Source organism: Telmatherina bonti (genome assembly GCF_933228915.1).
Source record: "Telmatherina bonti genome assembly, chromosome: 23".
NCBI classification, from domain to species: Eukaryota; Metazoa; Chordata; class Actinopteri; order Atheriniformes; family Telmatherinidae; genus Telmatherina; species Telmatherina bonti.
The window spans coordinates 26,677,060-26,702,323 of NC_136632.1; the positions used below are offsets into that span (position 1 = coordinate 26,677,060).

Here is a 25,264-nt window from a genome sequence, read left to right on the forward strand (position 1 = left end):
TTGGCCTGTGGGACTCTGGAGGCAGCTGATGGGCACCGACAGGCTAAGGCTCCTGTGGGGGGTACTCCAGGAGAATGGGGTTCTGGACCCCCTTGTGCGAGCTGTCCGGTCCCTGTACGACGGGTGTCCGCTTGGTCCGCATTGCCGGTAGTAAGTCGGATTCGTTTCCGGTGAGGGTTGGACTCCGCCAAGGCTTCCCTTTATCACCGATTCTGTTCATAACTTATATGGACAGAATTTCTAGGTGCAGCCGAGGTGTTGAGGGGATCCAGTTTGGTGGCCTCAGGATTGGGTCTCTGCTTTTTGCAGATGACGTGGTCCTGTTGACTTCATCTGGTTGTGATCTCCAGCTCTCACTTGAGCGATTCGCGGCCGAATGTGAAACGGCTGGGATGAGAATCAGCACCTCCAAATCGGAGACCATGGTCCTCAGCCGGAATAGGGTGGATTGCCCTCTCCGGGTCGGGAGTGAGGTCCTACCTCAAGTGGAGGAGTTTAAATATCTCAGGGTCTTGTTCACGAGTGAGGGAAGGATGGAGCGCGAGATCGACAGACGGATTGGTGCGGCATCTGCAGTAATGCGGACTCTGTGCCAGTCTGTAGTGGTGAAGGAGCTGAGCCAGAAGGCGAAGCTCTCCATTTACCAGTCGATCTACGTTCCTACCCTCACCTATGGTCATGAGCTGTGGGTCGTGACCGAAAGAACGAGATCTCGTATACAGGCGGCCGAAATGAGTTTCCTCTGCAGGATGGCCGGGCTCACCCTTAGAGATAGGGTGAGGAGCTCGGTCATCCGGGAGGAGATCAGAGTAGAGCCGCTGCTCCTCCGCATCGAGAGGAACCAGTTGAGGTGGCTCGGGCATCTGGTCAGGATGCCTCCTGGACCTCCCTGGTGAGGTGTTCCAGGCACGTCCCTCTGGGAGGAGACCCCGGGGAAGACCCAGGACACGCTGGAGGGATTATATCTCTCAGCTGGCCTGGGAATGCCTCGGGATCCCCCCCGCAAAGTTGGTAAATGTGGCTGGGGAGAGGGAAGTCTGGGCTTCCCTGCTTAGGCTGCTGCCTCCGCGACCCGACCCCGGATAAGCGGCATGAAGATGAAGATAAAAAAAGAATCTCTCAGATGTTAAATTCTGATTTTAAATCAGTGAAGCTGCTTATTCAGATCTTTTAACTGTAATTTCCCAGAAGACTTTTACAGCTTGTTGTAATGCTGGATTGTCTGGTGTGCACGGGTTCTGGCTCGGACCGGAAACACAGAGCTTTTTCAGGTTTTTAATGCTTTGTGTGTGATTGTGTGGCCCTTGTATTGCTGGACCTAACCGCTGCATTTGATACAGTGGACCACAATATTTTAATCTCCCGGTTAGAGCACCTTGTGGGCATTAAGGGCGTAGCCCTTCAGTGGTTTAGGTCCTACTTAAAGGGTAGAACTTTCTCTGTCCGTCTGGGAGACTGTGAGTCGTCCTCTGCCCCATTGTCCTCAGGGGTTCCACAGGGTTCAATTTTGGCCCCCACCCTTTTTTCTTTATATCTGCTTCCCCTGGGCTCTATTTTAAGGAAACATGACATTGCTTTTCATTGTTATGCAGATGATTGTCAAATTTATGTCCCGCTTAAAAAGAAATACAATTTCTCTGTCAGTGCACTACAAAAATGCCTGCGTGACATTAAAGATTGGATGGCGTTAAACTTTCTCCATTTCAATAATTCAAAGACTGAGGTTTTGGTTGTTGGTCCCAGTAATGGAGTTGCGACTGTGGACCGAGAAACACTAACTAAATATTCAAAAACTGAAATCAGGAACCTTGGTTTTAAAATGGACCGTGACTTTAAGTTGGACAGCCAGATTCGCTCTGTGGTCAAGTCCAGTTTCTACCACCTAAGGCAGCTAGCCAAAGTAAAGCACTTTTTATCACGACAGCGCCTTGAAACAGTGATCCACGCCTTTGTCACCACACGGCTGGATTACTGCAATGCACTTTACTTTGGTGTAAGCCAGTCCGCACTTACTCGCCTGCAGCTTGTACAAAATGCTGCTGCACGTCTTTTAACTGGCACTCGTAAATATGAGCACATCACCCGTTTTATCGTCTCTTCACTGGCTGCCTGTGCATTTTAGGATCCATTTTAAACTTCTTTTATTTGTTTTTAAATGTTTGAATGATGTTGCCCCCCTCTACCTCTCAGAGTTGTTGCGCCCTTACTCTCCGACGCGGTCACTCAGGTCCGCTGACCAGCACCTCCTGAGTGTACCAAAAACCCACCGTAAACTCAGAGGGGACAGAGCCTTTTCAGTTGCAGCTCCAAAACTATGGAACTCTGTGTAAGTCGGTGTAACTCCTGACCAGCTCTACAGAACTGATAAAACACAGGTGTTGTGTCACAACGTACCACCTTGTTAAAACGTTTTATAATCAACAGTCACACAAACTTAGATGTTTTTATTCATTTAAATCAGTAAACAGCAGTCCAAGGCAGATAAACCCAAACATAAAGTGATTAAAAACTTAGATTTCCCTTTTTTAGCTTTTACAGACATAAACTGACTCATAAAGTGAACTTTCCCCCTTTTTTACGTTTCATTCATTACAATAAAACCAGACATTATTTACATGAACTTATCCGTGTTCAGCTGACATGCTGCGGGAATGTGGCGTTGCTTTAACGGGACGACAGGAAAGGAGCTCAGAGTAACGTGGGTTAAAAAATTGATGTTTACAATATAAAAACTTCATTGTTTCTGGCACTTTTAGCAAGTCTGTTGTTTTCGTTGATTTCTTTTGCATCAGCTGAACCAGATGAGATTTTTCCTTCAGACAAATGGAAGCCAGAAAAGTCTGGATATTCCTGTAACAAAACTACAAAAACCTTTTTTTTTTATAACTAAGAATTTCAGAGTTTTAAATCATTTTCCATATTTTTAACATTCTTGGTAACAAACTTCTCTTCAAATCTTCAGTTTAACAAAGAAAAAAGCAGAATCTGTTTTCCTACGACTGAACTGGTGTTTCAGGCTCCGCCGCTGGACGTCCCACAGCGGTGAAGACAGCAGCAAATCCTGAACCCGCGCAACGAGCTGGCCGCCAAGACGGAGCGGCGGCTTTAGTACGGAGGAGGAGGGTTGTGCAGCTCCTGGTATTTGGGAGGTCCGGCGGTGAAAATGGTGGGAACGGTGAGCAGGATGGTGGGTCTGTCGGGGTGACGGAGCTGGTGGATCATCACGGAGGACAGAATCATGCCGAGCACCTGCAGGGAGAGACGGGGCGGTGAGACTGCAGCTCATTTAGAGACGCATCATGCAGGGCGGAGCGAGTCGGAGCGAGTTGGAGCGGGACGGGACGGACCGTGTCGGAGCATGATGGACGAATGGTTGCCCCTACAGCGCCATGACGCGGGGAAGCGGTGGGGTTTTCCCGCTTTGGGACTGACTTTTATCTTCCGTCCAGTTTTAGCAAGTTTTGATTTTTTGAACTGAGGTGAATTTTAGGAAAGATCCACCCGACAGATGCAAAAATGACCAATCAGAGAAGACGAGTTGACGGCGTCACCAGAGCCAATCGCGAGCTATGCAAGTTCAGACGTCATATCACCATGGCAACCATGGTCGAGCGTCTCATTTTTCAGTTGGCCGCTGAAGCAGATCTCAGGCTGTCCCGTCAGGAAGCGGCCGCCGTCCAGCTGTGGACTTCTGGTCAAAAAGAAGCGGTATGCATCCAGGGGACAGCTGGGAGAGTCAGGACGACTGGCGATGGTTACAGGCGGACGTGGCGACGCCGTGCGCATCGTGTTGCATCACTGCTGTCAACAGGAAGATGCGAGTGGCGAGTAACAAACCTAACAGTAACTACGATGCTTCACCTCCGTGTTCCTGAAGGCAGATTTATCTGGAATGTGGACGTTGCTCTGATGCCGATTGATCAACAATAACGATCAATAGTTCTGGAGTGAAATAGTTCCGTACTGTGTGTGTATTTTAAGCTTTGCACAATTAAATAGTAAAAAAAATCCCTGCAGATAATTTAATTTCATTGACGATGCTGTGATATAATTAAATAAACGACTTGTAGACGTCTGCAGGGAAACGAAGTCAGTCTTTACAACCACGTGGATTCAGAAGCAAACAGCTGTTTAGTTTCCCTTCCTCGGGTGTCGGTGGAGCTGAACGGATCCATACTCACAGCCAGAGCAGCCAGGAAGAAGACGACCCCGAGTCCAATGTCCACCGCCATCAGGACGTAGTCCTTGATGATGGGGAAGCAGGGCTGCAGCAGGATGAGACAAAAGCTTTAGTTTCTGTCTGATTTCATCTTCCTGGAACTAAACTCCAGCTGCTTCACTGACCTTGCTATAGATGGACTTTGTCTTCATTTGGAAGAGATCCTGCAGACGTAAAGATGAAACCATGAGAGACGCCACACGGCTGATCAGGTGACCTGAAGCCAGGTCAGATACTCACTCTGTAGTTGACCTCACGGCACTGGTATTCCTCCTCCTCCATCTCTGAACACACACACGATTCTGGAATGTTGTCCTCCCAGTCTTTGTAGCTGAAGAGTCCACAGCAGTGCATCTAAAACCACAGAAGAAGCAGCTTTAAACATGCGGAAACCTTTATCATTCCTGGCCAACTCATAACGAGACCGGCTGCTGATGTCACGGCGTTGGGAACAAAGAAATATTCCAGTTTGTTGTTAGAATGAAGGGTTTCCATCTATATCTATACAACAACATGGCCACTAGATGGCAGCAGAATGACGATAAAAACTACATATTTCTGCTGAACAAGAGCAGCTTTATGGATACAGGAACCATCATCATAGTCAGATAAATATAAATAGTACATTAAAACAGTAAAACCAGCTTGTTTGTTCCTCTTGAGTAAAGTTCAGTGTGAAAACAAAGCAAAGGAAGGTGAGAAGAGCTGAAAGGTTCAGCGCATCGAGGAGAGTTTCTTAAACCTGACTATATCTGAACCTGAAGGAAGACGTGAAAGAGAGAAAAGCTGCTGTTGGACTGATCAGTGTGTCTGCCACATCATCTTTCTGTCAGATAAAACCAACAGGAAACGCTCGGTGAGGTGAAATGTGGCCGATGAGAAGGAACCTCACAGTTCGACTTTACAGCAGCTCATTTATACAGAAATCCGCGTTATCGTTCCTTTGAGCCTGAAGAAGAAGAGATTTCACGCTGAGAAAGATCTGCTGCTGCAGAGGAAGTAAAACCACGTCAACGCAGAACGTTCTGCGTTGACGTGGTTTTACGGTGAGTATAAGTGGAAGATCTAATGTTATGAAAGATAAGTATTGATGCTTCCTCTTGTTCCTGTGGGTCATTTCCCTTTTCATGAGAGTCAATGAAGCATTGTTCTCTGAAACATTATGGCGTTACGATGACTGCATTACAGTTTAACTCCCTCCATCCTGATGCAACCGGGTCTGGATGAGTCGCCACACGCCTGTCCACCGGGCCCCTCCTGCCGAAACGCCGCCGTTTCCCCCGCCTGCTTCGCCTCATTCAGGCTGCAGCGTGCAAACTTCAGCCGAGGTTGGAAGTGGTCCAATCAGAACCGCTGCACCCGGTCCAATCAGAACCGCTGCACCCGGTCCAATCAGAACCGCTGCACCCGGTCCAATCAGAACCGCTGCACCCGGTCCAATCCTCTTTTCAGGACACACTCCTGAAACTCTCAAATTAATTCTTCACAACTTCAATCATATTAAACAGCCTGGAGTGAAGGAGTCTGCACTTTGTTTTCACACCTCATTACGTCCAACCAGCTTAGAAAGAGGTAACTTCTCACCTGAGTCTGCACGGTGTCGGCCATCTGCTTCACGTCATACCCGGCCTGGTCCAGCGGGAGAAGCTGGCGGAACTTGTCCTCCAGCACGCCAGCCATCTACAAACAAACAGTGGATGCTGTGAGAAGGACGCAGCCGTCAGCTCCCTGCTGATTATTAACCCGTCCCAAATGTTCCGTTTCCTCCTCAGAAATGTGAAGACGTTCACCTTTAAACTAAAATGTAGCTTGAGTTTTATCTGAAAATACTGTAACAAAGTGATCATTCTGATAATCTAAAAGGTTTCCAGCGAGCCAAATGAAAATAAAACCATTTATCATTTCTGGGACGACACATTTTGAACTGAACAGAAATGAAAAAAACATAAATAAAAGTATAAAATGCAATGATTTCATATAAGATGTGATGCAATGTTCCCTCTAAATGAGCTTAATCTCCTCTCCAGTCAGCAGTAGAACATCGGGAGTGTTACCTTGGGACGGCCGATGGCTGCTGGGATTCCAGATCGGAGCATCAGCAAACTTCCGATGACCATGCAGACCAGGAACTGCAGAGAAAGAGAGAAAACACTTCAGCTGCTGACTCTGCTCCTCCTGACTGCAGCCTCGCCGGAACTCCATCCGTCCAAAGTGTTCGGGTCCTTTACCTTCATGACAACTGTGGGGGGAGTGAATCTTTTTCTAACTCGCCCGTTTTAAAGTAATTTAATCTCAAAGTTCAGCATATTTAGGGGCGTGTCCTTTTGATTGACAGGTACCCGATCTCCCACTTCAAGTCAGAAGAATGTAGAACAACCGTGGTTTTTAGCCGGTTAACAACGTGACTTAGCTTTAGCCTGCTTACCTCCGTTAGCTGGTTAGCTCCTGTTATCTCCAGGTTAGCTCAGTTAGCTCTTAGCTACAGAAAGCTCAGAGTTCGCTAGATGTCAATCATCCACCATGACGCTCACAGCCCCCTACTCAGCTCCACCGCTTTGCCCATATTTGTATTTTCCAGGTGAGACGGCACGCATGCCCCTGCCAAGATGGTGATGGTAGGAACCGCCCACCGAGCTTCAATTCAGCTCTTCAGAAACCTACGGGTGACGTCACGGAGGCTCCGCCCATCTCTTATATACAGTCTATGGGACAGACGAGGTATGGACGAGACTTCCTGCATGGGGAAGCTGCTTAAAGCCAGAATAAAACCTAAAAACGTGACAGCAGCTCCTGTTCAGAACTATTGCTTTTCTTCCTGAATATCAGTTTGTTGGTTACTTAAATAAATGGACGCTGAACGGAGTATAAAGTAGTCTAGATGTTGTCACGGAGTGAATTGTAACTGAATCCTGAGAAAGCACAGAACACGGCCATCTGCTGCGCTGCCTCCTTTAGGCCGGTTTCTTTCTGAGAACTGACTTGATCGCCATCTCTTCCACCGACGCCGTTTGACATTGAGCTCAGCGCTGCTCTCTGGTGGATGAACTGGCTCATAACCATGCTGGAGACCAGTGATGTTTGAAGTACCTTTAACACTCATTACAGGGACAAATCGTGTCTTTATTCACACCTTGGGAAACTTTCTATGAAACTCGCTGAATAAATAAAATTTAATTAAAACGTAGTGAAATTCTGGGATGTTGTGAGTAAAGTTTCTCAGACCTGCAGAGAGATGAACTATGAACAGGAAAAACCTGCTACGAACCAGATAAACTTTTTCTTTTGTTTAACTTTATTTCAGAAGAAACGCCTCTGAACTTCCTGTGAAGATCCTGACGTTTAAACTCACCACAATCAGGCAGCCTTTGCTCTCCTTCTGAGCTCCACAGGCTCCGATGATGGCGATCACCATGGTGACGATGCCAATGACGTACAACACAATGAGGCCGGCGGCGCGACCCTCCACCTGCAGGAACAAAGAGTTGCAAGGCAGGTTAATATCCCAGCTTTCCAGAGACTTCCTGGAATTTCTGAATGTGTTTAACACGAGTGGCCTCACATCTTGTCCGACTTGGGCGCTGATGAGCGTCTGAGACAGCACAGCGAGGCCGATGATGACTCCACCCACAATCTGGAACAACAAACAAACATGAAACTAAAAGCTTTAGGTTTGATCCAGCCTGTGCAGAAACAGAAATGTGCACATTCTTCTCTGCTCAACATGAATTTTTCACATCTTAATTCTTCTGATGAATAAAAAGTAGTTTTTCCTTTAATTGACAAACTTTTGCAACTCTAATGCTCGTATTATAAAACTAACAAGTGACTGAATAAAACCAGTAAAAACTTGTTTTATCATGCTATAGAAGACATGTATTCTGTGGAGCACTATGCACGAGTGTGTGGGCGTATACAGGTGTTAGTGCATGCGTGTGTGGGCGCGGTTAGGTGTAAGTGCATGTGGGTGGCACAAAGTTTTAAAAGGCACACTCTCACTTGGGGAAATGGTTTTTTGGGAGAGGCAGCTGGGTAGCCGTAATTTTTGTTGACCGTTTTTCGCTTTTCTCCTTTGTAATTTGCTTTAGCCTTTTGTGTGTTTTCTTCAATATTATTCCGGTTTATTTTCTGTCAAGTCATCACAGCACGTTCTCTGTATATATAAAGCAACGCTGATCCCAATGAAAATAAACCATCTTAAAACGCAACTGGATCCAGCATATCTTTGGAAGGACGAAGCGCGTCACCAATATTACAGGACCAACACCTCTCAGCGGCTTTAGGAAAAGGAAGCCGCAACACATGTTCTGCAAGTGAACACGGATGACAGCTGTCCAATTCCTTCACAGTTCTAACACAAATATTCATATCTGGTTTCAGCAGAAACCACAAACCACAGAAGCAGACTTCTCCTTTTCACAGTAAAATCCAGCTTCACAACTTCACTCTGACAAAGTTTAATGCCGCAACGGGCGTTGCCAGAATTTCCTCTGGTTAAAATATAATAAAATAAAATAAGTAGGATAAATGTATTAAAACATGACTTATTCAGAGTTATTGATACTCTTGAGTTGATACTTCAAAACGTTTCAGTATGTAGATACCATCCTGCTGAGCTTTATTTATATTTCATATTGCCCTTGCAATAAGTTCTGTAGTGCACACTACCATTGGGATTTTGATTTAAGGGTCAAGAAGTGTTGGTATCAATAAAAAAAGTACCATAAAGTAAATCTACTGGATTGACAGGACATATTTTGATGAAACCAGTTTTGTCAAAACAAAACCTCATGAACAACAGCCACTTCATCATGACACCAGATAGACTACCATGTCACACAGAAGGAATGCACGTTTGTTTGGCTTCGCACACAACTTCATCCCATGAAACTCTCAGAAGTGACAACAAGTATGATGTTTGGTACATCCACAGTGATATCTCCATACTAAAAAAGTATGATATTAAAGTATCGACCCCATCGTATCAGTACACCCAAGGTAAAGGCCCAGGCGCCCACGTAGGCCATACACCAGCAGTTTGGACATGAAACAAAATGTACATAAAAGCCAGATAGTTACACCACAGTGTCTAGTGTGTTGCTATTGGTACCACTGGCTGAGAGATGTTTGTATCATGTTTGTATCAGTGTATCATTCACAATTTTCACAATGTTGAGGTGAGGAAGGGGTCCCCTGGGACACTCTGGGCCCAGGGGCCTGTGCACTTTTAATCCGGCCCTGGGTACGCCCATCCTTAGTTTACTGTAGTTTAATAACCAGGCCAACTGTGAATCATCAGAAACTAACCTTAACAAGTAAAGTTTTCCCAACCATGACCCGAAATAAAAACCTTCCTAAAGTGTCACAAAATAATAAACTTTAGCTTGAAATAAGATGATTAAACAAACTAATTTAAACATGTTCAGTTATTTATGTTTAATTAACATCATACAGAAGGAGGAAATCCTGTTCAAGCAAATGCAAATCTGGAAATTTACATAGTTTCCTATTTAAAAGTGCAGAAAACAAAGAATAAAATCTGAAAATAAAATATGGCCCTTTTCAAACTGGACTTAGTCCAAAAGACCATGACTGTGCACATTTCTAGCACATTTCAGCAGACACACCTTTAACCCTAAAAGCTGCTTGTTCTTCCATACTTTTTATCTAAACTTAATTAAAGTTAGAAATAATTTAAACAAAATACTGTTTCTTAACTGTAAAATAACTGGGTTCACCTGGGTTAAAAGGTGACTGTTTGTTTGTATAAGCTTGTAATAAGAGGACTAAAGTCGACAGGTGCGGCCGACTCCGACCTGAACTACGCAGTTTAAATTCCAGGAAGGATCCGGTGTCAACGCGGCCATTTTTAACGGTTTTAACGGCAAACACTCACCGCGAACAGGACGTTGAAGCTGATGAAGAGGCATTTCAGCAAGCTGTTGATCCGAGCCATGTTGGATTTCGAGGTAAAAACTCGGAGTGTAGAAGTTTCAGTCGTTACAAGTCCCGGCTGAAGCCACGCAGAAGTACCGGGGGGAGTGGTGAGGTGAGCGGGCTTTAAGCGACAGGAGGAACCGGCGGGCGGAGCTTCCTGGAAACGGGCAGAGGGAGTGCCTCCTTCTGGGAAGATGAGTAGAAAATCCCGGTTTTTGCAAGAGTGCAGCTGCAGACAGCAGAACTGAGAGTTAGGAGATGCCGGGGCGGGTTTTTGATCCAACATAGTCCAAGAAAGGAATTCCGGCTGTGGAAAGTAGGACATTCCCGGAAGAAAGCACAAACTTCCCGGTCACTACCCCCCCCCCCCCCCTGTCTGGTTGTGTCTGGTTGCAAAAAAAACCACGCACACAATCAATGACACCTCTATGTAAAAGATGAAATAAAAATACCAACCGGAGGTCATGATTTCATCATGATGATGCTTCTCTGCCTGATGACATAAGATTTTACTGTTTAATGCAGGTTATTGTGGATTACATTTTGTTATATGTTTTAGTTTAACATATATATTTTTTCCATTGAATAAATATGAATAATATGTTAATAATCTGTAATTTAATTATTTTTTTTATAGTTTTCAAATGGTTTATTTTCTCATTTTTGTGTAGCTTGTCAGTATGACTTATTATTTAGGTAACAATGTTCTAAAGTTTTATTTATATTCCACATTGCCCTTGCTAAAAACCACGACAGAACTGCTGCCATTTTCCCGTCCTGCACCCCCCATCGACGGCTAATCCAGCCTCCATCCTGCATCCTAACTGACCTCTTGTCTCTCTCCAGCCAAGAAAAGACCATCTTACCATGACTCTTGTTTTGTCTCTTCCTCTCTTTTAAAATGATTCCATCTCTTTGCTGAATCAGCGACGTTGTGTGTTCAAAACAGCCAGTTCTTTATAATAATCTCAAGCGAAACGTCACGTTTCATCCTGGATGTAGAAGTTGTATAGTTCAGTTTCTCGACCTCTGGATGCTGCTGGGCAGCAGTGGCTGTAGAAATGCACATGATAGATGTCAATGTGTCATCAAACAAGTCCAGAATGTGGAGTTTTAAGGTCAGAAAGTTACGTAATGCGTCTTTAAAGCACACTGTACAATCCTGGTTTTCCTTTAAGGTGCAAGAAATATCACTATGAAAGAAAAAGTACCCTCAACAACGCATATTTTATTCCCTGAAACAACCAATGGCATCGTCCATCCCTACATTGTGACTCCCTGAAGAATCATTTCAGCTCTGTTGTTTGAAGCCATTATGACTCATGTTATGCTCTTTCAGTGAAGTCAACCGATGTCTCTGCATGTATGGAGTCTGGGCTACACATCAACCTTTACCTCTGTTTCATTTTGTCACATCAACTGCAACAAAGCTGCACCAAGATGTTAAAAAAAGGGAGAAGTCTCGTGCTGTCAATGGATTAGAATTAGGCCAGACAAATCAACCAGTTTAAGGTAACTGAGGACATCTAGTGCATGAAAAAGGCAATAATCATAAAAAAATATCAATAAATGGAGACAAAACTAGGTCAGAGTTACACCATTAAAATAAAAAGTTTTCTTGTTACCTGAACCGCTAACAGCTTTATAAAAGATAATACATATGCTCAAAAATACCACCAAGCTGGAAAGCTGCTGGCTGGAATGGGGCGTGTTTCCATTATACCTGGAATTAAACAAAAACTAAATATTGGGAAAAAAAAAATCCAAATGGAAGTACGTACATTAAAAAAAAAAAGTCAAATATCGCTGAAAGGGTGATGAGGTGGTTTTTTGATCATTTTGAAATAGAAATATATTGGAAAAGTGGAATGGAAGCACTTTTTTGCTTTGTTCTCAGACGTAAAGTGGGAAGTCTTGACCAGTTTATTTCTGGTAAAGATGGTGCTTTACTGAACAAACAACAGGAAATTTCAGAGTTTTCAAAGGAAAATGAGAGAGAAAAGCTTAGAAAAGCCGAAGCAAATTCTTCGAAGCAAGTTGAAAACCCCAAAATAATGCTACATGGCTACCTGCATGAGCTGCTATTCTTGCAAAATCTCGTCACTCGTGAGATTTTACAAGAACTGAGGCTTATGCACAGAACAAAGTTCACAAGAAACACCCTCAAATCGCAATCGTTTGTCTATTTTGCAAAAAAAAAAAAATGCTCTGGAAACTAGCTAGGGTTGCCAACTTAGCAACTTTGTTGTTATATTTTGAGTTTTCAGACCCTTCCGGTGACTTTTTTCCCCCAAAAAGTGACTAGCGACGAATCTAGCAACTCTTGCTGTTATTGGAGACTTTTGGAGACTGACACAAAAGCAAGTATCTTTTATTTCCAAGAAACAGCATAGCTGCCCCTCTGCACCCAAAGCACCCTGTAGAGGCTCGGACCTCCCGGCTGCATGCAGAGCGGCAGATGATCCCCTTGGCACCATGGCCAGACTGCTAATGGCTGATCCCATCCTGGTTTAACAAATATCAATATCTCCTCATGAAGAATGTGAACAAAAACATTGAAAAAGTTTGACCAAACATTAAGGTTTTCATATTCTAAATATATTTAGTAACTTTTGGGACAGCCAAAAGCTGCTTTCTTACTGACATGTTGGCAGCACTGCTTCCTTTTTTCAGCTCAATGAAGAAGCCTCTGACTGAACACACTGTTGTTTCACAACTGGTCTCTTGACTTTAATGAATTAAATTTTACCAGTGAGAATGATTTATAACATGAAAATATACCAATTAAATCTGTAAAAATATGCTTATTTATAGTGTAAATATAAATGTATTTACTGAAAGTTCTTCTCAGTCAGAAATAACCATTTTGCTGCTAGCTTTAACTATTTAAAGCTACATGCTGAGTGAAAGCTCGAGCTGTTTGTTCCTCTATTGTCAGTAATAATATATTTAGAATAATATAATATTATTTTGCCTGTTGTTGGCAGTTTTAATGACATAAAACAGGGCACAAAATGACAGCTCTGGCATAGAGTTAGCACGGTTACTTTTGGCATTATAGTTAGCAGCAAGGCCAGATTATCCAATGGGCATTAAGGGCACAGGCCCAGGGGCCTAAGCCCACTTGGGGCCCACTTGGGACCCACGTAGGGCAAACGCCAGCAGTTTGGACATGAAACAAGATGTACATAAAAGCCAGATAATTACACCACAATGTCGAGTGTATTGCTATTGGTGCCACTGGCTGAAAGATGTTAGAAATGTCGCTTCACACTGTCTCATTCACAATTTTCACAATGTTGCGGTGGGGAAGGGGGGGCCTGGAACACTCTGGGCCCAGGGGCCTGTGCACTTTTAATCCGGCCCTGGTTCGCAGGGACATCAAAATGGAGAAAAATGATCTGTCTAACTGGATAATTATCTTTAAAATGTTTAACCTATTCTGTGTGAATATGCAAATTGCGTTTTAATTATTTAATTCTGCTTATAAATCTGGAAATTTGATAATATGCTATTAAACAGTCATTTGCAGTTAAGCTGGGTGGCTCTACATTTAAATTAGATGGTAAATATTACTTACTAAATGTTAAAGTTCTGTATTTTAAGTTCTAATGAGATTATTTGTTCGTGTTTTAGCTGAATCGCTGTAGAGTTTTATTTTAATGGTTTTATTTTGGCCTGGTTTATTCACAGCACGTCTCCTGGTCTCTTCACCACGCCCTTTCTCCTCCCCTTCCTCTCCCTCATCATCTCCACCAGTCTCCACCTGAAATCTCTGAATCCCAAATGGGGAAAAGCTCATCGTCTGGGAGCTTCCACCACCACCACCATCATAGAGCGGCTGCTCCGCTTTCACCCAGCCCGCTGTAGGACGCTGCAGGGCGGGGAAGGAGCCTGAGCGGCCCCGGTGGAGGAGCGGACCTCCGGAGCTCTGGCAGCGGCTCTCTGCAGACGCTCCCACCGCCGAACAACACAACCCTGGCTGCTCTCCTTCATGCACCATCACATGAGAGCTGATTTATTTCGTTTTGACATGCTGAGAGGAAGCGTGAGCCGCAGAGGAGGATTCCTCACCATGTTTCTGTCGTTGTGTTTAATATGGACGCAGCTGCTGATTCCAGGTAAACCTCTTCTGCATGCTGCCCTCTCTTATGTTCACGTTTGGGGTTTAATTGGCCTTTTTTTTGCATCTACACAAGAGTAATCCAAACATTTGCTCCACAATATCAGCTCATAAATTGTGTAAGGGGTAAAATGAACAATAACATTTTATTTCTGATGTCTATGGTTGATTTTTATCATCCCTGCACATTGAAATGCTCAATATTCCTCCAAGGGAAAGATGTTCCATTGAAATCCTGCAGAGTATCTGCAGAAATTCTCCATGAAAAGCCAAATTTACCACCCATCATAGACATGAAACTGGAAATGTTCATAACCATGACACTGAAAACAGACAAACATAGTCATTTCCATCTTTGATTAATTCATCTGGTATTTATTCTGCTGTCACACGTCAAACAGTCCAATCCTCGCTGTTTTATTCAGCCTTAAATAACAGGATATATTTCCATCCATCTGTAACCAAAAGGAAAACCAGACTATCTGTGCCTCCGACTGTTGTCTGAATCTGCTGCAGGAGATGCCAGCATCCCGTCTGCGTCTTCAGAGACTGTCCATTGATGCGTTTCCTGTGTGAATATAGGTCAGAGTAAACCTTCAGTGTGACAGCTTTAATTTAGAAGAGGTAAACCTTTTGGCAAGAAGCTTTCAAGTTGTATTAATCCAATATCCAAAGTGTTTATACCAGATTGACAAAGTGGCTTTTCAGCCTGATGCGGGCATTAAAGGAGAGGAAATAAAGAAGAATCCTGGCAGCAGAAGGACAGCCATGACATGAACGTGCAGCCTCCTTCACTAAATCAAATGTGATTGATTGGCATCACCTGGATGCTGCAGATGAACTGCTGCACTGTAAAAACAGGATTGTTGATCCAACCTGGATGAGTTGTTTCAGCTGTAAGCAGGTTTGAATTATATTTATTCAATTTCTCTTAATTTGCTTAATCTCAAAGGAAAACTCACTTAAATCATGACAAATCTGACCAGTTTTATGGTAAAATAACCATAGACTGTATATAAAAGATGGGCGGAGCCTCCGTGATGTTACTGTAGGTTTCTGAAGAGCTGAATTGAAACTCGGTGGGCGGTTCCTACCATCGCCATCTTGGCATGTCGTCTCACCCGGAAAATACAAATATGGTCAAAGAGGTGGAGCTGAGAGGGGGGCTGTGAGCATCATGGCGGATGATTGACATCGAGCGAACTCCGAGCTTTCTGTAGCTAAGAGCTAACCGAGCTAACCCGGAGATAACAGAAACTAACCAGCTAACGGAGGTGAGCAGGCTAAAGCTAAGTCACATTGTTAACTGGCTAAAAACCGCGGTTGTTCTACGTTCTTCTGACTTGAAGCGGAAGATCGAGTACCTGTCAATCAAAAGGACACGCCCCTAAATATGCTGAATTTTGAGGTTAAATTACTTTTAAACGGATGAGTTAGAAATAAATTCACTCCCCCCACAGTTGTCATGAAGATAAACCTGAACTATTAAACCTAAAATGGATTTTTGAACCAGGCTGTAAACATGTTTATTTCTGCTGTAAACATGTTTATTTCTGCTGTAAACATGTTTATTCCTGCTGTGAAGTTGGTCTTTTTAACATGGGAGTCTATGGGGATTTGCTCTGTTTTGCAGCCCCTAGTGGATGAAGGGGGAACTGCAGTTTTATGCACCACATAGGCTTCACTTTTAATATCTTTAATATACGGTCTATGGCCTAGACCAGGGGTGCCCAAGTCCAGTCCTGGAGATCTCCCATCCTGCAACCTTTAGATGCAACCCCTGTCCAGCACAGCTGAGTCAAATAGCTGAATTCCTCTTCTGCATATCATTCAGAGGCTTCACTTTTAACCGGCTCCATCCGTCTTTCATATAGGGTCGGTCTATGAAAATAGCATAAAATCTCAGACATGTTTCCATTAGATAATTTCTTAAGCTTCAGGTCCAGATGGATCCCTCAGGTCCTGGTTCAGGTCTTTGCAGGCATCTATTTTACTGAAGATTTCATGTTCAGTGTTGTCATCTGGCTACTTGACCTGCAGAAGATGCAGGTCCATCCGCCAGTTTAAGCTCTCTGATTGGTGGAAAGTCTGACAGGAAGTGTCTTCATCATCATGTCCAGGTGAAAATAGAGGTCTCTTAGCAACATGGTAGTGATGGTGATGAAGATGTGATAAATAATGGTGGATTTACCATCTAGAGTCTCTGAATAAACACTACATCTGGACTGTAGACCTCCTGGACGGATAGAAACGCTGGAAAACCTCCGTAGACCAGCTGGAGGGTCAGATATCCATCACAGCTCCTGTTCCTGAGAGCCGGGGAGGATGTAAGGATCTGAACACCTAGCTTCTAGTTGCTTCTGTGCAGACAGATCTGGATGTTTGTCACGTTGCTGCGTTTACAGCTTTGTGTTTGTGTCTGGGCGTTTGGTTGTTTCCTATCTCGTCCCTCATCATTAACTCGGACGTTAAATGTCCTTCACAGCTGTGCTGGTGGTTCTGGTTCTGTAGTAGCACCTCCCACCATCTTCCCTCCGATATGTTCGTACTGAAACACCTGACCCCCCCAGCGCTTTGCTTTCCATCTCAGTCATCGCATGTCCCACAAACATCTGACAGATTCATAGCTTTGCTCTGCGTTCAGACTGGTGATGTTCTCTGAGCTTCCACAGAGCGCCTGTCCAATCAGAACGCAGCTCTGCTCGGCATGATGCATAGCAACCGGGACGCTGTCGCTAGGGAGAACGGTAGTCAGGAGAAGCTGTGTCAGCATCACAGGCGTCTCAGAGGACTGCTTTGGTGCTTCATCAGGAAACTGTTCACATTAAAGAGAATCCCCTCCGTCTTGTAGGTGTGAATCGTCTCAGCCTGCGACCATGTTGTGTTTGGACACGTCAGCTGGTGGCTCATCCGTACTGGAAACAGCCGAAGCTTTTACTTCCATTTCGCTGTGGATGTGAGGCAGGAAGCTGCTGCGGTAGTTTTATTCCCACTCAGGATAAATAAAGCCCATGAATGAATAATTGAGCGCGGATGACGGTTGGCTGGGTTCAGTGGGTTGCAGGGGTTTCCTGTCAGCCTGAGACAGATGGGATCTCCTGCTCTCAGCTCTGTTCCTGCTGTCTCAGCCTCTTGAGATGCGTTTTAGAGATGAAAGAGGAGAATCGCTCTTTATCTTCCAGCCTTCACAAGCAGCACTGAGATGACTGTTGGATAAATCTTCTTTCAGAGTGTTTATGTTAGAAAACATTGTGTTAGCATATGTGGCTAATACAATATGTAGCAGCTAAATGTTACTTCCCACACCGTTAGCTAGCTCATCTTTGGATCAACCTGGTGATTTTACAGCAGAATTTAGGCTGAAGTAAGAAACTTTTAATTGTTTTTCCTAATTCTATTACTGAGACCCTCCAAAGTCACAACAAAGTTGTATAGTGATAACAGGAATATAAAAATCTTGGCGTTAGTTCCTTACGCCTTGCTATGTTTGGTTCTTGAGAAACGGGGATCATGGGCGTGGATCAGTTTGACTCGGGGAATTTTTAACTATCCAGGTGTCAGAAAACTAAAAAGACATTGTTTATATCTCGTGCTTAATTCTGTTACTAACCATTTCAGGCAATATGTATTTTAACTTCTCCAAGATTATAGTTCTTCATGTAAAATGCGTCTGACCAGACGGCAAGGGAGAACTGTGAAGCCAGTACTGTAAACATACTGGATCACAGAGGGAGACTGGTTTAACGTATTCCCAGACCTCCACTAAGCCATACGGTCTCTCAGCTGAGAAAAACCCTGAAAAGCCCAACAGCCCAGGTAGATACCAACCCCATGCTGACATGCCCGTCATCAGGACAGCTTCCACGTCTCATGTAGGAGATTTAGGGCGAGGACATTCTTTCTGTTAGCGATGCATCTACGTATATGTCATAGGGCTGCTTGATTATGGGAAAAATTATAATCACGATTATTATGACTGAAACTGAGATCTGGATTATTTAACACAATTATCTAGTATTTATAAACAACGCTGCGCGCCGTGGTGTTCTAGACTCCGTGTCGTGCATTATAACCGTCTAATGGACGGTTGTTTAATCCACTTTTACCGCTTATATAGGAACTATTTTACGTTGGCCTGGATGTACGTTTTATACCAAACAACCGCTGTCAGGCTGCAGCGCGTTTCTCTCGTTCACCTGTTAAAAGACGGCTGATCTGAACCAGCTGGTTAACGCGTTGCTATGGTAACGCCCCGTAACGGAGGGATATTACAGTGTTTAACTGGCCGAACTATGTATAGGAAAATAATGCAGCCAGTTGTCACTGACAATGGTATAAACTATGTTTAGGTGAACTTCCACAACCTCGTGACAAATGAGGTGACAAACAAGGTGACAAACGTGACAAACACTCGTGCCTTGCCGTAGCAACAGATTGGTAAACTGTTGCTAATGGAAACGCTGTGTGACCGGCAGACTGGCATTGTGTGAACTGCCCGTTGAATTCAGACGTCATGCTTTTAACTTCCTTTGCTGATGAGGAAAAAACTTCATCAGTCTTTAACTCTGCTGTCTCCTCAGAATATTCTGCTGGTGGTCCCGTTCCTACTCGCCGGCCTGGTCGCGGCCCCCTATCTGTGTATCCTCAGTATGAAGCAGATGACCTTCTACAGTCCCGCCACCATCACCGCCATCACCACCACCGCTACCGCCAACATCCAGTACGGTTGGCCGCAGACCAACCAGGCGCTCTGCCGGAGTCTCGGTTTCTTCAGCTGCCCACCGACCAGCGGAGCCTCAACCTGCTGGCACAACCACATCGCGAGGCGCTGCCAGAACATGCCACTGTGTCGGCACGCCACCTGGTCACCGTGGTGAGTTTTTCTCTCTCTTTTTCTTCCTGGGGTGGCCAGTCTGATGAGAGGGGTGGCCTTCGCCCCCTGAGGCCTCTGCACTGGATGCTGTCCCTGTAAATAACTTCAATAATTTACATTTTCACTGTGATTTTGTTATTTGTGTTGTCTTTTATGCTTTTAATGTTTCATGTAAAGCCTTTGGTCTTGTCTTGTACATGAAAAGCGCTGTACAAATAAATGTGCCTTGCCTAGACCATGGACTGTATAAAAAGAAAGATGGGCGGAGCTTCCATGACGTCACCTGTAGGTTTCTAAAGAGCTGAACTGAAGCTCGGTGGGCGGTTCCTACCATCACCATCTTGGCAGGGGCATGTGTGTCGTCTCGCCCGGAAAATACAAATATGGGCAAAGAGGTGGAGCTGAGAGGGGGGCTGTGAGCATCATGGTGGATGATTGACATCGAGCGAACTCTGAGCTTTCTGTAGCTAAGAGCTAACCGAGCTAACCTGGAGATAACAGGAGCTAACCAGCTAATGGAGGTAAGCGGGCTAAAGCTAAGTCACATTGTTTTTTTTTTTTGTTTTTTTTTTTGTTTTGTTTTGTCTTGTCCAGCATTTAAGCAAGCAGACTGATGTTCTGGATGCTGTGTTCTGCTGAGCAAATTTATTTTGCCAAGGGGAACTTTTGTAGATGTAATGATCCCCTTGTATTTCTTGATTCTTATTTTATTTTTCAATTTGTTTTGGATAATAGCTTGTATTACTGAGTTTATGCTGCTGGACCCGACCGGAAAGGACAGGAAAGGGGCAGAAAGAGAACAGAAAAGAGAACATAAAAAAACAAAAAAAAAAACAAAAGAAAGAGATCAATGCATACATGTATATGCACATACATACCCACCTACATATATATGTATATACACTCGCACATACATTATATATATATACATATATACATACATATACACATACATACACATGCATACACACACATGTACACATACATGCATACATAAAGATAGATATACATACATACATATACACATACATACACACACATATATATATATATATATACATATATACATACTCACATACATACACATACATATACACATACACATACACACACATACACATACATACATACACATACACTCACACATATGCATACATATATACATATCCATACACATACATACATACACATACACATAAGTACACACACATACCCACCCACATACATAAATATATACACCCACACAAGCCAACTCTAGATTCGTGGAGAACAAAACCGTTGACAATCATGAGGACCAGAAACTAGCAAGTTAAGTCAAAAAGACAGAAAGAGAGGTACCTGGTGTTAATGAATAAACTTGCTGGATGACTCAGTGACTGTGACACATGCAGAACATTCAGAGTGGAACGTGTTTAGAGAAGAGTGATCATGCCAATGTGACCCCGCCCGCCTACAGCTAGAGGAAGGCCAGGAGAACCCAGAGACCCGGGTAACCGACAGTCACCCCCAGGTACAGATCCCAACCCCCCCACTCCAGAGCCAGCCATGCATCTGCCCAGGAGGTGGCGAAGGAGGTGCCCAACCAGAGTCCCCCGCAGTCAGGGGGAACAGGCCCCAGCAGGCCCAGGCCGGCAAGGGCCGATCCCGCCGGGCACCGGCCACCTAGGGCAGACAGAGCGCAGGCCCCAGCCCCCCGCCCCCGCAGGCAGAGGGCACAGCCCACACCGACGGAGGACCAGGATCCCCAGACCGCCACCCAGCGGCAGCCAGGTCGCACCCCAGCGCACCAGCTGCGCCCCCGGGTACAGGACACCACCCCCCCACCACCAAACCACACACACATATACATGCATACCCCCCCCCAACACGCACTCCCCTCTCAACCCCCATCCACACAACCCTCTGCAATCCATGCACATCATCCATAACATACACAACCCCACCCCACCTCTACTCAATCACCCATACCAAGTCACACGAACCCCAATCGCCCCCCCCCCCCCCACACGCTCACCCCCCCACACACACGCTCACACCCCGCCACCCCATCCCTCTACTTCTACCCAACCACACATGCCCCACCAAACACCCCTCCACCACCCATAGCCCCCCTCCAAACTTCACCCTCACTCACACATCCCATTCCGCATATACACCCCCCCTACACACACACACACACACACACACACACACACACACACACACATACCCTCACTCCTCCAACACAGGCACACCCCAATACAACCCACGCGCCAACATACCCCTCCACACACACATCTACTCATCCTCACACATCCCTATCCCCTACCCACCTATATCCCCAACCCTAATCCCCCCCCAGCCATCCCACCATCCATCTGTAACCCCATACACCCACTCCCACACATCCTCACCTCACCCCTCCATCATGTCCCATGTGAGATACCTCAGAGGGGGCAGAGGACAGGATGGCCCCGAGCAGGGCCCCCATAATTACCGCCCACCACTCCCAGCGTCCCCCCCCCCACCACCCCACAGATGCAGCCGACCCAGCACCCCCCCAGGGCCGGCGACAACCCTCCTACAGCCAGGCCAGCCCAGACTTAGGCCTAATGGACGGCACTCTTCCCCCACCCGTACCCCCCCCCCCCCCCCCCCCAGTAAAGCCCCGAGAGCAGGGGCATGAGAAGACCCTATCGCCCCTGCCTCCCCCCCGCTTATGACTGATTGTGAAGTATGTATTAGTTGCAATTAAAATTGAGGGAAGTGCCACGCGGTGTTGGGAGAGGGACCACCTAAGCAGCCCCGCCCACCATACACCGCATGCTCTTCCCCCTAATCATGTGAGTCGTCAGTGTTTTGGTGTTTGGTGTCTAAGTGTAATTAAAACTGGGAGGTGAGCCGAGGCTGGGTGCAGCAATCAAGACCACCTTGATGGCCTTTCTCACCACCCAGCGCCACGTGCACACCTCCCAATACCCTGCCTGTGTGTGATGGGGAGCGGGGAGGAAGAGGGGTTGAGGGATTTAAGTCTGGAGGAAAGTGAGCTTTCCTCCAGAAGGTGAGCCGCCCGCAGCACTGGGCATGCCCCCTACTCCCAGGGCCCCCCAAGGACCAGGACAAGCCGGGGACAGCCATCCCCGTAACCAGAGCCTTCGGCGACTCTAACCAGAGAGTCATCACCGACCCAAGAGGGGACCAACTCACCACATGCAGAAGGGGGGCATGAGGACAAAGAGGAGGCGGGGCGGCAGAAGGGGAATCCCAGACCGATTGTCCACCGCCCCCTCACTCACAGAGGACACCCCCACCTGGGGACATGAAGCCCCCCCTTGTCCACACATCGGCACTTCACACTGTCTCAGCACACACCTACAGCCACACACACTTCCGGACACATTCAGGTCCACCCAGCCACCCGTTCAGCCCACCCTTAAAACCATCCTCCTGACCCCCACGTCACATCCAAATCTCCCCCACTCCCATCCATCATATCTACACTTATCCACCAACCTACCACACACATGCACCACCCACTCCCCCATACATACACCCCTGCCCCCCCCCCCCCCCCACACACACAGACAGCACGCCCCCCCTCCTCCCCCCCCACACACACACCCGTATACATGCACCACCGCCACTCCCCACATACACGCATCACCCCACTCCCCTACACACACGGCACTACCCCCCCCCCACAGACACCACGACACCCCCCCCCACACACGCATCATCACACTCCCCCACCCACACACATCCACATACCTATGTACCGCCACCAGTCCTCAACGCACACCCCCTACACACATCCCTCCATACACACTCACATCCCATCCACACTATCAAACACCCCCCACTCAAGTCCCAGGGTCGCAACCAGGCACCAGAGCGCGTACCTGCCCGCCGCCGCAGCGGCAGGTCCAGGTCAGCCCAGCCCCCCCCCCGGCACAAGCCGACCCCCCATCCCCAAGAGACAGGGGACAACCCCAGGCACCGGAGCCCGGGACCCCGCCCAGCCCACCCCACGGCGGCACAGGCGCCCGTTACGGAGTCACGCCCGCCAACCCATCCCCCGCCAGCGACCTCGCCCCGCCGCTGCGCGGCAACTCCAGCCGCTGGCCCATCCAGGTCCACAGTAGGGCTAGAAACCTAGCCACTCCAGCAATGGAGCAGTCAAAATCCCCCCCCAGGAGCCCACCACAGACCCACAGCCTCCAGAGAACCCCAACCGGCCACCAACCCCGAGCGCAATAAGGTCATATTCTCCCCCCATACTAAGTGATGGAGCTGATCACAGGGGACCAGAGGGAATAAAGTTCAGCTGACTGATCTCTTGAGGAGGCAGACATCATCTCGACACTGATGTGATCTAATAAGAGATTTCTGAACTGCTGGATACACAGACTTTGTTTGCTTTTCCAGTTTAGAAGGATAGTTTTCTTTGCGATACATAAACTGGTGAGGATTAAGTTTGCAGAATTAAATTCTATGTTAATTTCACCCAAGTAACCCAGTAGGCCCAGTTTGGGGTTTGTAGGGATGTTACATTTGAAGCAATTTGACAGATCTTTACATACCTGAAACCAGAATTCCTGGACAGGTGGGCAAGACCACAAAGCATGGTAGTAGCTGTCAGTCGTGTTGCCATTGCAGTGTGGACAGATGTTTGATTGTGACAGACCCATCCTGAACATCCTGTGTCCTGTATAATGAGTTCTATGCAGAATTTTAAATTGTATTAGTTGCATGTTTGAATTCTTAGTCATTGTAAATGTATTTGAACAGATTTGTGACCATTCATTTTGGTCAAAGTTACTGGATAAGTCTGCTTCCCATTTAGAAGTTGGGAGACATATGGAATCGTCTAGCTTTGATAGTAATCTATATATTTTGGATAACAGTTTCGGGGCATTGAGATTTAAGAATTCTGCAGCCCTGATAGGTAGCTGCAAGTTTAATTGATCAGGGGTGTATTTCTTACCTATAATAGATTTGAGTTGGTGGTATTCTAAGAATTTCGTGCTGCTGATTTCATATCGTGAAGTAATTGTATCAAAAGGGAGAAAGTTCCCGTTTTCTATTAAATGTTCTAACTGTTTTATTCCTTTATTCTTCCACTGAGGGAAGTTTATCATTTTCCGGTTTTGCTGGATGTCGGGATTGTTCCAAATAGGTGTAAGTTTGCATGGAATAAGCAAGGATTTGGTTAGTTTAAGAAATTCCCACCAGGCCATTAGTGAGGAGCTGATATTAATGCTTTTAAAGCATTTTTGGCGTTTGACAGCTGTGCTGATAAATGGCAGGTCTGAAATTGCCATATCCTCACACATAGCTTCTTCTATATTAAGCCATGGGTCATCTAGATAGCTAGGTTTAAGCCATTTAGAGATGTATTGTAGTCTGCTGCTTATAAAGTAATTTTGGAAATTAGGCAAGTCTAAGCCACCGCTATCTTTAGTCTTCTGGAGTGTTTTTAGACTAATCCCTGGTGGTTTGTCTTTCCAGAGAAATCTAGTAACATTAGAGTCCAGCGATTTAAACCAGGTCGATGGAGGTTTAATGGGGATCATTGAAAACAGATAATTGATTTTAGGTAGAATCATCATTTTTATAGTTGCAACTCTTCCCATTAGTGATATGGGTAAAGATTTCCACCGTGTGAGATCGTCCTCAATTGTTTTTAGTAGAGGGACATAATTTAGCTTTGTAAGGTCTGACAGTCTGGGTGAGATGTTTATTCCCAAGTATCTAATATTTCCTGACTGTAAAGCAGTGTCAGGAGTATTATGGAAGGAACAGTTGATGGGTAGAACGGTGGTTTTAGACCAATTAATGGAATATTCAGAAATTGATGAGAATTTATTGATGAGTGGGATTGTCTGACAGATGGATGATTGTGAATTTTGAAGGAAAAGTAATACATCATCAGCATAAAGACTGGTCTTATGCTCCATATTTCTACAGTTAATGCCTTTAATGTCTTTGTTTTGTCTAATGCTAGCTGCTAAGGGTTCAATAAAGATTGCAAAAAGTGAGGGGGAGAGTGGACAGCCTTGTCTGGTGCCTCTCTGCAATCTGAAGCTGTGAGAAGTTTGATCATTTGTCCTGACGCATGCATTTGGATTGCTATACA

General features: G+C 45.7%; 2 protein-coding genes across 2 annotated transcripts in view; one reads left to right on the forward strand and one right to left on the reverse strand.

The window, feature by feature from the left end:
• Positions 1 to 2,424: 2,424 nt before the first annotated feature.
• Positions 2,425 to 10,470, reverse strand: LOC306773458 (tetraspanin-8-like). Its single transcript, XM_079263275.1, has 9 exons — positions 10,113 to 10,470; positions 7,779 to 7,850; positions 7,569 to 7,685; positions 6,274 to 6,348; positions 5,804 to 5,899; positions 4,460 to 4,573; positions 4,345 to 4,383; positions 4,182 to 4,265; positions 2,425 to 3,249 (listed from the first exon to the last, which is right to left on the reverse strand). Exons 1-9 carry the CDS (start codon positions 10,437 to 10,439, stop codon positions 3,106 to 3,108), a joined length of 1,068 nt encoding a protein of 355 aa, XP_079119401.1. The 5' UTR covers positions 10,440 to 10,470; the 3' UTR covers positions 2,425 to 3,105.
• A 6,839-nt stretch (positions 10,471 to 17,309) lies between these two features.
• Positions 17,310 to 25,264, forward strand: part of ptprr (protein tyrosine phosphatase receptor type R) — a gene marked incomplete at its 5' end in the record, with an annotated part of 57,562 nt that continues 49,607 nt past the window's right edge. The window contains 2 exons of the mRNA XM_079263428.1: positions 17,310 to 17,315; positions 18,925 to 19,149. Coding sequence (XP_079119554.1) covers positions 17,310 to 17,315; positions 18,925 to 19,149 — 231 coding nt within the window. The remainder of the gene's footprint in view (positions 17,316 to 18,924; positions 19,150 to 25,264) is intronic.